Source organism: Phoenix dactylifera, chromosome 8 (genome assembly GCF_051530095.1).
Source record: "Phoenix dactylifera cultivar Ajwa chromosome 8, Ajwa_hap1_PhDact_Kaust_v1.1, whole genome shotgun sequence".
Classification (NCBI taxonomy): domain Eukaryota; kingdom Viridiplantae; phylum Streptophyta; class Magnoliopsida; order Arecales; family Arecaceae; genus Phoenix; species Phoenix dactylifera.
Window position 1 is genome coordinate 9639995 of NC_143197.1, and position 19087 is coordinate 9659081.

The 19087-nt window shown below is 38.2% G+C and overlaps 1 protein-coding gene across 1 annotated transcript; it reads right to left on the reverse strand.

The window, feature by feature from the left end:
* Window positions 1-9070: 9070 nt before the first annotated feature.
* On the reverse strand, window positions 9071-17316 carry LOC103703611 (complex 1 family protein / LVR family protein). The gene is made up of 2 exons (XM_008786520.5): window positions 17015-17316; window positions 9071-9300 (listed from the first exon to the last, which is right to left on the reverse strand). Exons 1-2 carry the CDS (start codon window positions 17259-17261, stop codon window positions 9224-9226), a joined length of 324 nt encoding a protein of 107 aa, XP_008784742.4. The 5' UTR covers window positions 17262-17316; the 3' UTR covers window positions 9071-9223.
* Window positions 17317-19087: the final 1771 nt, after the last annotated feature.

Sequence of the window (19087 nt, forward strand, 5' to 3'; positions counted from 1 at the left end):
AAATATTAGAGCTTATATCTATCTCCATGAGCCAACTTATCTTGCATGGGCAATCCAACCAGCACTTGAGAGTGGATGCTCCATAGTCATGCCAAAGTTCTTATCCATGAGCCTCAGAACTGCAAATATTCTTTGCAACCAACTCGGCTTTGGGCCAGAACCAGCTATGGCAACATATGTCATCCAATGCTGCTTTCTCAAGATTGCAACCCTCTGACAGGACCAGAAAGTTTCAGGACATGGTCCAGAATAAAATTCATTCCTCAAAATGGTTCAAAAAACACTCCATTATTGCTTCTCAGAGAACAGCTCCCCCGTGTGGCCGTGTCCAAGCAAAGATCCAAGATTATGAGAATTTTGACCTCAGGCACAACAAATGACCCACCTCATGAGCAGAAGTATAGCTTGCAGAAACACAATTTCATTATTTCCCATCAGGATGCTAAGTATTTACATCCCACGACAGAAAAAGGATGGCTCTGGGAAAATGTTCCCTTAAGCAATTCAACATTCTCAATGTCGTTGTGTCTCTGGTAACGCAATTACGATTTCTTTTTTTTCAGAAACCCAACCGTACTATAATTATCCAGTCTCAAATACTTGGACGCACCACCCAAGACTCAAATCCAAAACCTCTAGTAACAAATTTAGGAGTTATATTAGTGCAATATAAAAAAGATCTAGTTAAGCTTAAGGAGCATAATTTGTTTCACAAGAAAAGTAAACAATTAAATGAAAAGTTTGTGAAGTTGAAGTATTAAAGGGTAAGGTATATGTAAGTTATTAAAAGAAATTGAAACTTTGAGCCTCGTCCCATCTAGAAAATTATCATTTGAAGTAGCCATCATTAAGAATTATTGGCAAATGAGTATTCATACAACATGCCAAATAGATGGACAAAGCTGGATGGTTATGTTATGGTTAAATCGAGAGAAGATGATAATAAAAAGGAAATTGTTCGGTTTCTGTGCGATAGATAAATTTAGATATAGAAAAACAAAAAAAAACTGAATTTGGTATTTAAAATGTCATTTGTTTAAAAGAATAAGAAAAATATACCTGCTTTATATAAGATTGAATGAAGCTTGTCCATTTTGCTTTGTAGAAAATGCATAAAGGAAGAAGAAAAAAGATTGATAGCACATGGTTGTGGAGTCCACCACGGGAGAGAAGGTCCAGCATCTAAACAATAATATCAGCAGAAGAGGCAACCAGCCTCTAAGAAAGCCTCTATCCTTTTTCTGTAGGTCGTACTACGACAATACAATTAAGACTCATGTCCACCAACTTGAAATAAGAAAGTCCTCTCTATACAAAGACTCGTGACCCTTGCCTAATAAAAAAACAAAGTTAATTTCCTCAGGCAGTCAGCCAAATTGCTTGGCTTAAGGAGGTTGAAAGGCTTATTCAGAAGAAAGGAAAAAATGCAATACAATAAAGACAAGCTACTCAAATCTAGGTAGCAGCTGTTCTCAATAATGAAGATTCCATAGAGACTGAGCATGATGAGGACCTAGACCTCATTCCGTGAACATCTTATACCAATTTTCTGATTCACAATGACTGACCACACCCCTAATCTATATCATAGTTAAGGGGAGTACCATCCTCATTTATAAGCCTGACAATTTTCTTTCTTTCTTGTCACCTTAACAGTAATTTAATGGCCTCTTAGTTACAGTCAAATTAATGGCCTCTGAGTTTTCACCATTTCAACATCCCGCTTCTGGTTTGGAGACTAAAGGATTTCACTGCACCACATTCTGCCCTTCTTTCATACAATCTAAAACTGTGTCAGTGGTGGCACGATGAAATAGATCGTTGCAGTCTAAAATTTCACACCTAAAGGAAGCCAGAAATGGTACCATAATCAAATATATCCCATTTAGTATGGAAGCATAAAAAGCATTGCTGTTCTGAACATGGACCACGCTTAAATGTACAGCTGAAATTTATTATGAAATTTAATCTACCTGTACTAATTGACCTGACAGAACAGCTAGAGAGCCAGTGGCATGTAGGAAAACAGCGTAGAATTTGGGACACCCCTCCAAAGTTGCCGTAAATTTGGAAAAGACAAGAAAGATGATGAAGTCCTATCAGGGAACTATATATGTTAATATATGAGGCATAAATTATAAACCGAAGAGTCAAACTCAAACACAGAAGAGGAGTTTTCATTGGTAGTTTGAATATGATGAAAGGGAGACATTTCTATAATTGGAACATAACAAAATGCAATGTGAAAAAGCTAAAGCTGGAACAATGTGATAATGTTACTGACTTGAATTAACAAAGATGATGGGGAGAAAATTGCTGGAACAAAAATGATTTGAATCAGAAGGATCAATAAAGCAAATAGAAAGGTTGAGCCCTTGACTGTTCTTTAAAAATCTGATCTCCTTGTTCGCTAGCCTATTCTCTCAATCTTTTCTTAATTACAAGCTCTTTCACATTTTTTTTATTTAAAAAACCTAATTATAGTAATTTAAGTCTCTAACTTTCCTTCTGAGAGTATACATTTCAAAGTTATCTCATAATCTCTTCTCTGTGGGTTTGTGTATAATATCTCAGTCATCCATCTCATCATGTCATAATCTTTTTAGGTCTTTTGAGTTGTTTGCTATTTGCCAATTCTCAGAAAATCTTTTCAATCAATAATCTTTAGCCCTCAATTTTTGTAGCAGTAGAATCATTTCCTATTTATAAATTAAAGGGTGCAGGAACAGTTTTACCCTATTATTGGTGGACTAGAAATTGACACTGGAGACTGGTGTGTTAATCTTTCTTCCAGTAACAGCATTAGATTTGCACATAGAGCAGCTAACTAGGATATAAAAGTCAACAATACATATTGGAACTATTTTGTAAATTCTAATCACTAATCTGAGCTAGTTTTTTAAAGCTGACCTCTAACCAAAGTGGGAACCGTTACAACTAATACTGACTGATATATCTTATTCCAAAGTTCGATTAGTGAAGAGCAATGAATCTCTTGTATATATTAACAAAAAGCTGCTCATATGAAAAATAGCTTTGGCCTAGAGCTGCAAAACTATACACGATTTTGTCTTCATTGTTCTTGATGTCTGACAAGTTCTAATTGTCATCAATACTAACAGTAAGTTAAGCATTCATTCATTATAATCAAAGATCACCAAACCATCCCAAACCGGGCAGTCCAGGGAATACTGAACTAGACATGATTCTGTCTTCATTGTTCTTGATGTCTGACAAGTTCTAATTGTCTTCAATACTAAGTTAAGCATTCATTCATTATAATCAAGGATCACCAAATCGTCCCAAACTGGGCAGTTCAGGGAATATTGAACTAGATTGAACGGTCACCGAGACGGCTTGGCCAATCGATCTAGTACCTTTTTTAATATATAAATGCCTCCAAATCCTCTCCCTCTCTATTCTTCATTCTCTCTCTTCCGATCTCTCAATTCTCCCCTCCCCATTCTACTCTTAGGAGCTTCCTCTTCCCTCACCCTTCTCTCTCAATGCTCCGCCGCCGCCACGGACTCCAAATGATAACACTGGGTAGGGTTAGGGTTCCGCAACGATGAGGTAGACCTCTCTCTCTCTCTCTCTCTCTCTCTCTCTCTCTCGATTCTACTCACAGGAGCTTCCTCTCCCCTCACCCCTCTCTCTCAATACTCTGCCACATTTGACGATTCCATGATGACGACACTATGACGATGATGTTGACTGGGGTTAGGGTTTTGCAACAACGAGGTATGCCTCCCCCTCCCTCTCCTTCTCCTGCCCACTCTCTTTCCCTCCCCCTAGTTCCAGTGCACCTCAACTCAATACGGTACATACCAGTATACTGGCATTGAACCGATCGTCGGCCAGTACGTTCCCCGATACTGATTCAGGGAACCTTGATTATAATAATCATAAATTTAATAATCTCTTTGAAAGTATTCTAGTTCATAATATTCTAAGATCAAAATATCAGAAATCATGTATTGTTGATCTAATCATCAAAGTAAAGTTTATATAGAAAACTGATCTTTTTAAGGACTAAAATCAGGTTTCTTAATAGATCTGGATTTTGAATCCATTTCGACTCGTCTTGATGGGGCTTCAATTAGACTCTCTTTGAGATGCTAAATTAGCTAGACTGCACATCTCAATCTTATTTAGGTTTATTTACTTATTTCTTTGCATAAAACCAATCAAGGTTTTGAGTTAAGTCTTAGCATCCAGCACCATACAAATGACTGATTTTTGGGTATACCCCCATAGACATGAGGCACACTACAAGAGCTGGCACAACACCTATATTTTCTCAGTATCAAGGCATACCAAGCCTCTGTATTGTACTAGTATCAAACCACGTCAGTACAGTACACCCCCTGCCGCCCAACACAGGTTGGTACTTAGAACCTTGGCATAAGTAAAGAGGGGTGTGGCTGCAATGTTGTATGAATTTATTGATGGTTGAATTGACAAGTACTTTGAGCTGTAATCTCAAAACTTTGAATGGAACTGTGCACAAATAAATGTGAAAGAAATAAGTCCTTGTGATATTTGTTTGGAATCAAGGTTCGCTGTACCGGTCGGTACCGGTCGGTACCGAGCGTACCGTACCCGTACCGATGGGTACCGGTATCGGTACACCAATGTCGGTACCGAGCGTACGGTACCGTACCGACACTCGGTACGCCTATACTAATGCGGCACCGATACGGGGTTCGGTACCGGTACGGCGAACCTTGTTTGGAATAATTGCATGATCATCTCTGCAAAGCATATAAATAAGAAAATAAAATCAATAAGTCCAATTAAATAAGCTGGAAAAGGCAAGCATTATACTGAGGCAGATAATTTATTTTTCTTCTGTTCATTTATTAGTAACTTTGACTACCCCATCCCTAATTTCACAAGAAAAGGTTAGTAAATGATGGCAAATGGGAAATGGCTGAGGACAAAGCCGTGAAGAGAGTTCTTATGAAAAAGATGAACAAGAGCCATATTACAGAAGGCAAGCCAAATTTGTTAGAGATTACTGTATTTTTCTATATATCATACCAATTGTCATATCATTTCAAAAAAAAAAAAATATTACAAAAATAATTAAAAAAATAATAATATATATATATAATAATAATAATAATAACAAAAATATATTTTGTTGCATCTAATTACCACTATATTTTTTTCAAAGAAATAAACATGTGCAGCTATTAAGGCAAGGAGCATATTATGACTTATCAGAGACCTATTATTAGATCCCCACACAAGTATTCAATGACAATAGGAAAGCCTCAGGAGTTCACTTGTGTTACCTATTTATTTGTTGACCTTATTCGCAAGAGAAGTACGAGTGTCCTTGTCTTAAAGTTCATGATTTGGTTTTCACATAAAGATTGAGTTTGAAATTCCCGGCTAGATCACCTGGGTGCCTTATGTTCTGACCTTGGTTGACCTATAGTCACAATACAGTCACATTACATAAAAAAAATAAAAATAAATAAAAAAAAGAGAGAGAAATAATACTGTTTGTCTTCACTGAGTAACCGGGCCTCTTGCCTACAAAGCAGCGAGTGTTCGCGTAAAAAGGTGAAAATGACTGAAATAAGTGACTAGTCTGGCCTCGTGGCGTAGTCTGGTTCGAGTAATTAAGTCCGAAGGGTGTTTCACCTAATGCCTTAAGCCAACTGGATCAAGAGTCATTGACCCAAAGCTCGTTACATGGACCTTACTAGAGCCTAATGGAGTTGAACTGTTGTAGTCACTATGTGGAAAAAAAAATATATATATATATAAAAATAAAAAATAAAAAATAAATTAAACATGAGTGAGTTAGTTAAACTTAAACCAAGTGACATGTGGATGACTGGTTTGACTCCATTGTTTTAGAACTCTGTGTACCTGGGATGTCTAGTTGGGATTGATAGCTTCATTTTTATATGCGAACCATTCTGGATAAATAATATGTGATATTCGGAAAATTTAGTGAGTCGGGAGCTAACAAATGGTAGTTAACACTTGTGAATTTGAGTAGTGCACCTAGAACTCAAAGGGTACTCAATTGTGGTGGAGGTATAGGTATTCTAAGATGTCACATTTACATTTGCCTTAAGAGTTGCTATGTTTTAAAGTATCTTCTAACTTAAAAACGATGTTTGTGGGTAACATCACTGCAAACCCTCACGAGACAACACTCGTCCACTAGGGTAACCTAAGGGTTTAACGGCTTGTTGCATGTGCTAAGTGCAATCGTAATGCTCTACGAAAGTGAGTATTTATTTTAATTCATGCATATTGATATATATTAATAAAATAAATAATACTTTTGCACTCTCATTCTATCATTTTCACACTAAATTGCTAGAGACTAGCAATAAGCTAGTTGGGGGGTGTGATGAGAGTACAAAAGTGAAATCTTCATATTATCTTAATTAGTATTATAGTTAATTTTTATTAATAAAATTAATTAATTAATGTTTTATTTGTGTTTGAGTGAAATTAATCCAAGAGACCCAGTAACTCTGGATTTGAGCCCAAAGCCTGGCATTCCGAGCTCAACAAATCCTCAGCGTCTCATCTGAGCCTCAAGTCGCCCGTCATCCGCATGCAATCCATATCATTGTAACCACATGTTTCAGCTAGCACAAATGCCCGCATCGTGGAGCTTCTTAGCATCATCAAAACTGTCCATGTGGCTCTCCAAGCATCATGGTATCTCCTCCAAGGGACCTAAGCCAAACCGGCTCTTCAATTCAAGCCACATCTCATTCATGGTTTCGGATTCCCTATTTCAAGAACATTCAGCTGCATTCCATTCTTCCCATCATTCATCTATACTCAAACATCAAAACAAATTTCATGCATCCCCGGCAACGGCGCCAAAAACTTGCTACGATTTTAATCTTGCTCTTTTAAAAAGGAAAATTAAACGTAGGATACCCCAAGTATAGGGTGTAGCAAAATAATATTCTCGGTGAGTCCGAGATCGAATCCACAGGGATTTGACAGTGAACAAAAACTAAAGGCTAAATAATATTCGGATTGACAAAATATAACTAAGGCATCAGGATACAGCCTAGCACTTCATCATGCTTTTCTTAAAATCATCTATTATCTCAGTTAAATAGATTTAGTTTTATGGGCAGTATTACAGTAATTCTATTTTAAACTACAGGGATTTCTAAGCATCTGTTATACCCGGGGGAAATAACAAATCAAAGAAAATATATAAGTTTGAAATAATTTCTATAAATTTCCTGCACCATAAATTAAATCAAAAACATTAAAATCCCATTGATGATTAAATGAAATACATGAAGAAAATGCTAGGCTTTTCCCTAGCCTTAGCTAGAGAAGATTTAGCTACTCATATGAAATGGGAACATTTTATAAAAGGGATTAGCATAGAATAAATAAAACAAACATAAACCCTTTTTTTTTTCTTTCTTTGATAAGGAAACAGAGTACTATGTTTCCTTTCTTCTTCTCCCGTGGCCTCTTCTCCTCTCTCGCTCGGCTGGGAAAGAAATGGATGTTGGCTTCCCTGGTTCCGTGGCTTCCCCTCGCCTCCTCCTTTTCCTCCACCGTGTGGTTCTCTCCTTCCTCGTCGGCTGCTTTCTCCCTTCCGTTCTGTGACCTCCCCTCGCCTCCTCCTCTCTTCCACCGGATGGCTCCCCCTTTTATAGAATTTTCCCAAAGCTCAAGAGACGCTGGGAATCAATGAAGATCAAACCGGCCGTTTAATTTGCTCCCTGTTTTCGCGATGGAAGTCGAACCGAGATTGTTGGGTGCTTTGCGATGGACTCGGTCATGGGAAGGTTTTGATTCGGCTGGACTTCCCTGGACGAAACGGCTGTTGGGATGATGAAGCATCTGAACCGCATGGATTTGAATGCAGCTTGGAATGATCCACGTTTGCTTGAGATACGGGATGAATTTGAATCGCTTGGGACTCTTCAGCTGGAAGCGTTGCAGACGTTTGGGAAGTTAAGAAGACTCGGCTTGGGACTCTTCTCCTCCGATGGCTGCTGATATGCTTGGGAGTTACGCATGTCACCACAAATGCTTGGAGATCATGAATACACGGGGGCGACGCATGCTCTGTTCATTGAAGATGTGCTTCACGGGTAGATGGGATGAAAAACTGGGAAGACTTTTATGTTGGGTTTGTTCCTAAATAAAGGAGATGGGATGTTGATCTTGCTTCAACCCGTTGACGTGGATGCATGAAATTTGTTTTGATGTTTGAGTATAGATGAATGATGGGAAGAATGGAATGCAGCTGAATGTTCTTGAAATAGGGAATCCGAAACCATGAATGAGATGTGGCTTGAATTGAAGAGCCGGTTTGGCTTAGGTCCCTTGGAGGAGATACCATGATGCTTGGAGAGCCACATGGACAGTTTTGATGATGCTAAGAAGCTCCACGATGCGGGCATTTGTGCTAGCTGAAACATGTGGTTACAGTGATATGGATTGCATGCGGATGACGGGCGACTTGAGGCTCAGATGAGATGCTGAGGATTTGTTGAGCTCGGAATGCCAGGCTTTGGGCTCAAATCCAGAGTTACTGGGTCTCTTGGATTAATTTCACTCAAACACAAATAAAACATTAATTAATTAATTTTATTAATAAAAATTAACTATAATACTAATTAAGATAATATGAAGATTTCACTTTTGTACTCTCATCAGCATCGCAAAAAAAAAAAAAAAAAGAATTAGTGAACAAACATGAAGTCTGCTACTGCATTGAAGGACAGAGCAATATGCAAATCCATTTACAGTGAGACACAAGCAGTATATTATGATGGTCTGCTCGTCTCATGGCAGAAGGAAATGCAGCAACCGTATCAGATAAGCTAATTTCTACATAAGCTTCAAGATAGAAAGAGCAAAGACTCAATTAAAAAATAAAAATAACAGCCACTTAGCTTCCTTCTGAACCTCTTAGGAAAATATAGATCCACCAGATTATGAGCCTTTACCCCTGAACTTCTACAACTTACAAATGAAAAACTAGTCCCAATAGCAAGTTTTACTTTCTTCTGCCCTTGTTAGTTCTGTTAGATAAACAGTTGAAGTGTAAAGTTCAACTAGAAGAATAAAATATTCCTGCTGGTTTCCTCAGGCAAATATAATTCAGATGAAACACTTATTCAATATATCAACTGATCTGATGCTTAACCTGCGATATTGATGGTTGTTGCCTTTGACATTCTAATTAGCTAAATTTTGCTCATGTCAACTTAGAGAGAATCTCTTCAGAAGGAATCTCTAGTGTTGCTCCAGCATGCTCTTTACCAGGCTTCACAACTGCAGTAGAAAATGTAGATAATTACCCAAAAAGGAAATAAGTTTATAGCTGGAGAGGTCGAGCAACATTAAACAATGTTGGTAATAGTTTGAAGCAACTACGCATATAAATATGGACAGGACATAAAGAAAGACACTAAATAGGTCAAAATGAATGAAAAATTAAATTTTTTTCCTTACAAAATATGACAATTTTGCTGAAGAATTTCAAGACATTACCATGGCAGGAGGCACAGTATCCACCTATATCTTCGACGGCACATACTAATTTTCAAATAATTGGTATTATATATGCACGAGAGAGTGAGCCTTGGCACAACAATAAGGTTTGTTATGAACCAAATTGATAACCCGGTTGGATCGGGTCAGCCCAACTCGGTTGGACACATGCATGCATCGCACGTGCAGGGCGTAGAGGAGACTCCTACTGGGAGTCTTCTTCTCTCCTGAGTCCAGCGGAGATGGGAGACCTATGACATGCCGGGTCTCGACTAAATTCCTAGGATCTCCTCTATAAAAAGGTTTCCTCTTCCTCCTGCGAACTCCATCATTGAATCCTCGAGCAATCATCGTTGTTTCCACCATTTCCGTGTGTTTTCTTTCCGTTAAGCCTTCCCCAAGCTCGGATCTTTGAGACCTCGCAAGATCGAGGTAATCATCCTTATACCTTCTCCTCCTTTTCCCAATTCCAGTGCTGCTGTTGCCGGCTGATGTGAACCGGCAAGTCGCCAGAATCTTATTGAATAAAGGCTCCCCTGTTTTTCCTCTTGTATCTTTCATCGTCAGTGATCCCCGCTCATTGCCGAGACCATCACTATCCCCCGCCCCCCTAATTCCTCTAAGGTTGTATGATGAGGTATGGTAGTCGACCATTGAGTCGGCCATGATCTAGGCCAAATTTTGATTTGGTTCAACACCTATTCTCATTTTTCTTTTGTCTTCTCTCCACTGGCCCACCACTGTCGAGCACCGCCCTATGTTGTTGTCGTCACCTAGCCAAGCCTTACATGCCTTCCTTTGTTTGAGAAAGAGGGAGAGAACTTTCTCCTATTTTGAGAAAGGAGCGAGAGTTCTCTCTCTTCTCTCTTCCTCTCACTCTCCTCTCTCTCTAACTAATCCAAGAGTTTGATGGAAAAGATTCAGGGGACTCAATGGTGGACCCCTGATAAACCCCAATAGAAGGTTTTAGATAGTTGATTTTATGGTTTTTATTTTAATATTGCACTTGGTTCTGTAGGAGAATAATCTTTTGGATAAAAAGATATTGAGCAGGATTCTGACATCCCAGTTCATAAATCAAGATGTGGGCTAGTACTTAAGTGTGTTAAGTTTGTTGTCAATAGAGGTAAAAATCCTTATACATGATCACCAGTATATGTTATGTATAGATTTGTACTATTGAATTTGTATTGTTGGATTTATATCATTGGATTTGTATCTATGAATTCAATTTTGCATGAGATGATGTCATTTTATATGATGTTTGGCATGAGTATATTTATGTGTTTATTATATGTGGGTATCAGCTATTAAAAATATGGCTATATCAATTATGATTCTAGTTATCTTGAAATTGTAAGGAACACATTGACAAATTGGAATCACTTTGACAAGAACAATATGCAATAATCAGATGCATAAGAAGTAGTTTGGACTAACCTCGTTATGTGGATAGCTTCTACGAGCTTATGCATTGGATAGCCTCCACGGGCTTATATGTGGAATAAACAGCTAATTGGAAAGCAATAGTCATGTTTGTAATCCTCCAAGCTACCAACAAATGAACTATACCATTTGATCCCTCCATTTCTGAGGTTTCTTTCAGTTTCTTAGTGACAATAGGCGATGACATTCTGCCTAAATAATCTCCATGGGTTTACATATGAGATAGCTACCACGAACTTATGCGCGGGATAGCCTCTACGAGCTTATGCATAGGATAGCCTTCATAGGCTTACTCATGGAATTTATATTTATCAATCATGGACTGAGGCATGATCTTGGTTAGCCCAAAATCGAAAAATAAATTATTATTGAATCTGGAATTAAGTTAATGAGAGACGGATTTTAAGGCATATGAACCCTTGCTGAATAAACAATTTAATTTGTTGGTATTTGTGATATAAATATTTCTTTTGATAAGATGGATACTTGATGATAATATGTATATGTTGTTTTGAATCAAATACCATAACAATATCTAAAAACTCATATTAATTTATTTTATTTTATTGATGTGACGGTTGGAGATTCTTACCGGGCTGAAAAACTCATATCTATCTACTGTATTTTTTTAAAAAACCACAAGATGTGTAGTTTCAGATGGGTTGAGCGTAGAGTTTGAGCATCAAAGTTATTAGTTAGTTGATTTTCTGATATCAGGTGAACATTTGAATTTTTATGCTAAACAAACTTTACTATTTGATAATGATAGGATTTATATAGTTAGATTAATATGGTTGAATTTTATGATTGATATGATTATTCTAGTATTATTGGAGATTTTGTAATATTTTATAGGTCTTACATGATCTCTAGGGCATCACTCTAGGGTTTACATCACCCTGTCACGTGGTCGACCTAGGTAACAGGTTCGGGGTGCGGCAAGATTGCTCCATCGTGACCTAAAGATCATGGGTTTGAAATACGGAAACAACATCTCCACACACAGAGTAAGATTGCATACATCTAACCCTTTCCAGATCCTGCAATGACAGGAGCCTCATCATTGGGCTACCTTTTTGGTATTATATATGTACATTCCATCCTTACATGGATATAAGTTTCAGTTTGAAATATTAGGCCATATCAAATAAAGATATACAATTTGACTCACTTCAACAAGCAAAACCAAGATGGTTTATGTGGATATAGTATAGATGTCCTCATTGCAGCATGTTTTGATTGATTAGAAAAATGAGGAGCCAGGCCACATACACCAACGGTTCAGGAGTCAATGTTGCGATGGCAACCATCGAGGATTCATGTGATGCCACAAAATAATTCTAAAAAAGCAATAGTTCAAGATCATACACCAGTGGCACACATACACGGTTGATTATGCAAATCTATAACAATATCTTAATTTTGAGGTTAAAAAAACCCCTTCTTTGGAGATACTTGAACATTTTTCCCTTTTAAATTATTGTTTCTCTTAGTTTAGGTCTAATAAACAATGTAAAAATTCATTCAAGTTGCATCTCTTCACCTAAAGTTGAAATTATTCTCTTCTTCTTTCCAAAACTCAATCGAATAGTGCAAAAGTTAAAAAAATACAAGATAACAATTCAATCTCCTTGTATATATGCATGACTTTATGCATGACTATAACATATAACAAGCTTCAAAAAAGTCCAACAGGCATTCCGATACCACCAGTACATGCATATGAAATTCAAACAAAAAAAAACAAAAAATCTTGAACTTCATAAACATGAAACAAGTTAATCAAGGAACTTGGGTTATTGTAGCACAATGAGGAAAGCATGTACTGAAGTCTTTACAGGAAAATATCTGAAGAGCACCTGCCACCTAGAGGCTGGAGAGGACGGCGAACGGGCGAAGGATAGAAGAAGTGAAGAACTAAGGAGGATGGAGGAGGAGGAAGTGAACTGTGAACCGAGGAACTAGGTAGCAGGAACAGGAAGGAAGAACCGAAGATTGAAGAAGAAGAGTTTAGAACTTTAGAGGGCCCTGGACTCTGGTTATCTGGGAAGACTGGGATTCTGGTGACTACGGCGGATGGAGAAGACGGGCTATGGTGGTCCTATGGGCTATGGACGGCAGCCGGCAGGAGGATAGAGGACGGGCTAAGATGTCTGGATCGTAGCCTCGTAGGCAGCAGGTAGCTATGCTGCCATGTTGGAGCAGCTCGTAGGCTTCCGAGTTCCAACTTCGACTCGGTTCGTAGGCAGCTATGTTGGCTCGTAGGAGACTCCCGGAGGCCTTCCTTTGGGCTGAGGCTTTAGGCGACCGCTTCGGTCGCCTAAGGCTTGGGCCGCCCCTGCACGTGGTCGACCTAGGTAACAGGTTCGGGGTGCGGCAAGATTGCTCCATCGTGACCTAAAGATCATGGGTTCGAAATACGGAAACAACATCTCCACACACAGGGTAAGGTTGCATACATTTAACCCTTTCCAGACCTTGCAAGACAGGAGCCTCATGCATTGGGCTACCTTTTTGGATTATATATGTACATTCCATCCTTACATGAATATAAGTTTCAGTTTGAAATATTAGGCCATATCAAATAAAGATATACAATTTGACTCACTTCAACAAGCAAAACCAAGATGGTTTATGTGGATACAGTATAGAGGTCCTCATTGCAGCATGTTTTGATTGATTAGAAAAATGAGGAGCCATGCCACATACACCAACAGTTCAGGAGTCAATGTTGCGATGGCAACCATCGAGGATTCATGTGATGCCACAAAATTAATTTTAAAAAAGCAATAGTTCAAGATCATACACCAGTGGCACACATACACGGTTGATTATGCAAATCTATGACAATATCTTAATTTTGAGGGTAAAAAAACCCTTCTTTGGAGATACTTGAACATTTTTCCTTTTTAAATTATTGTTTCTCTTAGTTTAGGTCTAATAAACAATGTAAAAATTCATTCAAGTTGCATCTCTTCACCTAAAGTCAAAATTATTCTCTTCTTCTTCCTAAAACTCAATCTAGTAGTGCAAAAGTTAAAAAAATACAAGATAACAATTCAATCTCCTTGTATATATGCATGACTTTATGCATGTAACAAATAATCCCTGAACTCATTGTTTTAATAATTATATTACCTTTGAGTATACTTATTATAAAACAATCACTTCTTTAATTGAATGATCAAAATTGTCATCAAGCAAATAAGCAACCAAAGAATAGGTTTCTCAACTCAATGTAATGCTAAATAAGTGCTTGCGGATAACTGCACACCACGTCAAACATTCCTTCTACAGTAGCTCTGGAAACAATTGTTACGTTGAGATCCTCTTGATTCATAAAAATTGTGCTTATTGAACTGAGTAGGGAGCAATAACATGGTTGTAAATCCAAGAGTTAGCTTACGTTGCACTTCATGAAGAATGTGGCAGCATATTGCTTGCCTTAAAGGAGCACACAAATGGGAGCAATGATAGGCTTGATAAGGTTTAAACTTTAAACCCTAGAAAAGTGGAGCAAACATGAAAGAAAGCAATTGACAACAAAAGGACAACTTGTAATGAGTTAACAAGCTCCCCAAGATAATTATTTGGAGCTACAATTCAGAATGCTAATGATGTGATGTCATCAACCTTTCATGACAAAAAAATGGCTGATTTACAGCACAAATGACGCATAAGGACGAAGCTTTCCCTAGACATTCAATACTCAGCTCCCTCTGCTCTACAACTACAATGATCACAATTGCACGATTGCAACATATTCAATTTGGCTCTTCTTGTGGTTTAAATGGCTATTCTATAATACTTATGCACCAAAAAAACAGGTTTATAGATTATCCAGTCTACACAATGATCACATAATGTTGACAAGAATCTCATGGACCATTCAATACAATAGAAGAAGTTAAAAAAACATCAAAGATTAGACTAGCAAAAGAGATGAGATGTTAAACTGTATGGGAAAGGCAATTAAAGGATCCTCTAAATCACATTCTGGAAAGCATTGCCATATCTTCATAATTCAGGGCAGTAGTAGATGCCATACTAAAGTTACAGTCAAGCGTTGATCTGCTGCTAGCAACAACAGTGCAAGGAATATGAATAAGAGAATTTTGCATCACATGTGATGGCTAGGCTGTTTTGACTGTGTCAATTATCTTCAATTTCTCAGATAAATTGCAGAACAGGCTTTTTTTTTTGAGAATGGCGTAATGTATTTTGACATATGTTGATGCATATGGTGCGATGAAAAGAATATAATTAGTCAAGCAAGCCCAAATGTAGCAAAATGGCAATACACAAGCGTAACCAGTCACATTGGGATCCCTCCATTGGACATTGGAGCAGTCCCATGCACCAAGATGTCAAAACATATGAACTTGACAGCTAATCTAAGCAGATAATGCTTCCTTAAGAAATAAAACATGGATAGTTGTTTGGTCCAACAAAAGAGCCTTGTGAAAATCTGCATGACCTGTATGGTATTTTTATATGTTTATTCGCAAACAGCATTATCATTAAAGGCCTCAGGAAACACAACGCCACATAAAAAAAGATTTTAATTACTAAATGTGTGCTTTCAGATCTTATATGATACAGAAAATCAACTTAGAAGTTGCTCATTAAGCAAAATTGCAAAACAAGGGCAAGATGAAGCAAGAATTTTCTTGAAGGGTTCAAATAAGAACTTTAACATATTCTGTATTCTGTAGCTTATCTGAAGATATTTATATTGAAAAATTAAGGTGCAAACTGCACTAGGGACAAACTGCAGCTGTGCTGAAGATTTAACTTGGTTAATTTTGTTAAACTAATGCAGAGAAATAGCAAAATAGAAAACAAACTGTTGTCGGTTAAGATACAAATCAGTGATCCAATTCCATTATTTGTTTTAAAGAGCAAGGATTAACTTAAATAAACTTTAAGGAATACCTGATAGTAAAGTTAGCTTTGGTAGTACTGATGCTATCTTTGCCAGCTGGCATTTTCCATAAGTCACCACATAGAGTGTGGCATTGTCCCCTCTTAGGTCTTGCTAATGCGAAAAGACTTAAAAGAGAAAAAAGGTTGACTTTAAAGTTCAAGCAATTCCTGATTAAATCTTTAGATTCAAACAAAGAAAATAATAAACTACATTAAACTCAACCCAAGAATTTCCTGACCTAAGACATCATGAAATCATGACTACTTTAGATTACCTCCAGTCACAATATAGGACTGTCACAGAATTCAGACTATCCCATGACTCAACCCATTTTACTAACTAAACAGACGTGATGAACGATGATGAGATCTCCTCCTATTGCTATGTTTGGTCTTTTCCACAAATGTATCGAAATATATCATCCCATGGACTTCTTGGCCTTTTATATTTAGCTTGATGACCCTATACATCTTGGCCCTTCTCATCCCAAATGCTTAACAAGCATATAATTCAGTAAAGAATAGCCATTCTGATTGTTATGCCAATAACAGCCATGATCCTCTACAAACATCAAAATTGTGGAACAACGATAGGGCATCAAAGTACCATCTTTAGAATCATTGCATCCTAAAATATTCAGCTATAATATTGAAATCCCTTACATCTTAAGAATCTTATTCGCTTTTGCCAGCTGAATTTTCTTTTAAACTCCAAAAACCTATGCATCTTAAAACGTTTAACGCGTCACAATGTCACAAAGCATGGTAAGATAAATGGTTGACTATCATATCCAGTATCAATGTTAAACTTCTGTGGCAACAAGTTCTTAAAACTCATAAGTTCATACATAATTGATGAATATTTTGACAATTGTCGAACAGTTGGAACATTTAAGCAGCCACCAGGAAAATAATGAGTAATTTGAGAATTCTCTCCTAGCCCTAGACCCAATCTTCTCAGCTTGAAATCCATCCAGGCTCCAGCTCTAAAAATACGATTTTTTTAACCACCATATCCAATTCGATGGAAGGAATAGTTGCAAACGTTTGAAAAAAAAATAGCCTGAAATCAGAGCTAGCAGCTTCAAAGCACGAGCAACGAGAAGAAAACTCGATATTTTACCATAACCTCCATTAGTGGAGCTGTGCTTGGCTTGGACGATCATGTGGGTGATGAAGTGGGAGGCCTGACGCGCCTCGTCGAGGAGTCGCTTGACCTCGGCCTCCGCCGTCACGCCGCGGTTCTCCTCGAATCTCCGCCGAATCTCCACAGCCGACTCCGACAGCATCAGCGTGTCACCGGCGAACGTCTTCCGTGTCGCCCGCAGCAGCGCCCGGTACGCCCCCAGCGCCTCCACTCCTCCCCCCATCTCTTTCTTTCGCCGGCTCGCTCACTCCCTGAGCGCATATCCCCAAGAAGCTTATGGGATATCTCCCGTTTCACGTGCGGACACAGAGCAAGAGAATGAATCCGATCCGGTGGTCGCTTGGCGCTGACCCGTGCACCCGTTTAGCTAATGTATTATTGTTGTTGTTGTTGTTGTTGTTGGTTTTTTTTTTTTTTTTTTTTGGTTGGTAAAACAGTCGCTCACCTTAATCTGGCATGAATACAACCGAGTCAAGATACAAAATGTGCCCTAAAAAAGAAGGTACAATATCTGCCCATATCCAGGAGTCCTCTCCGGAGTGATGGGTAGTAAAAGAAGCCACCCAGTTAACCGCCCTGTTTGCCTTCCAGTATACATAAGCAACCTAAAAGAAGTCACAGTCTCGCACCATCTGTTGTATATCGCTAAAGAGAGAATGATCGGCAACCCATCACGTAGCATCCCGAATCCAATCAATCACCATGGCAGAGTCTCCTTTCAGGGTGATCTCACTAGCCCCTAGAACAGACCTCGCATAGGTGATGCCCTCCCATGCCGCCTTGAGCTCCACTCCTATGACTGTCGTACCACTAATGCATCGCCCTCGTGCAACAGTCAGACGGGAATTGTGACCTCGGATCACGAATCCCATCCCACCTCTATCTCCTCCTGCTAGCACACTACATCGAAGTTCACCTTGAGGTGACCAGGGGGTAGGAGTTCCCAAGTGACAAAAGTGACTCTGGGCGTTGTAACAGCGATATAAGAACCCCAGGTATCCCTAATCTTCCTAGGCGAAGTCGCCAAAGTAGTGTCGATGATCTCGGCTGCATGACGAATAGCCCTATCCACCACAGCTAGCGGATGAGACCTCCTTCCCTCAAAGATACAAACATTCTTGTCTAACCAAATATGATAAGTCAGGTAAGCACAGGTGACGTCCCACTCCATCATCCCTGGTCTCCGCATGGATTCCTGCAAGTGATGTAGTATATTACATTCAATTTTTTACTACTTAATACATGGGCTAAAAATCTCTAAATTAAATAAATTTTTATACATAAGCAATTTAGAAATAGAATATATAATTGTGTATGTGTACATGCATGCATGCATATATATATATATATATATATACACACACTCCAATTTTTGCTATTTTTCTCTGATACTAAGGGCCCTTTATGTGCGCTTAATTGTCTCGGTGGGAAGTCTAGCATGACCGAACTCCAGATTCTCAAAATCGCCTCACTTGATTTTCTTATATGGGAAACATGTATTTTAGTACTATTATAATTAAAACTCTTCTGATTCCACTCTATATTTGACTTATCAATATGAAGGGCCTATCATCTACCCTTCTTTTTTTTTTCTGTCAATCCGGTTGTTTCATAGCTTGAATAAATACACCTAGTAGCATCTGTCACTAAAATGTATTGGAGATAACATAGTAAATATAAAGAAGGTATCTCAAATCTCAGGTCCACTATGATCAGCTACATAAAAAGCCATCTAATCGACCATCTGATTAGCTTTTCATATGATTAATTACGCATCAATCAATTTAAATCTCCAAATATCCATCAATGGTGGATGATTAGGCTTCTCATGCTGAGTTTTTGCTGAGATCCTAGAGATGACACTACTCGAGTCTCCTTGCAATATGATTGCACCCTTAAACTAATATTTATTTTATGCAGTTATCTTCCAGGAGTAGCCCATAATCACATGTATAGCATGTCCAAAGGTCCAGTAGTCAATTATTATTAGCCATCAAGATCGATTAAATCATACGAACTAACGAAGATCCAATTCATACTCTCTGGGAT

Excerpts from the sequence above, each read along its gene's own strand:
- LOC103703611 (XM_008786520.5), bottom strand. The coding sequence starts at position 17,261 with ATGGGGGGAGGAGTGGAGGCGCTGGGGGCGTACCGGGCGCTGCTGCGG. Across the intron at positions 9,301-17,014 it reads CTCCACTAATGGAGGTTATG|TTGTGAAGCCTGGTAAAGAG; the intron begins GTAAAATATCGA and ends TTTCTACTGCAG.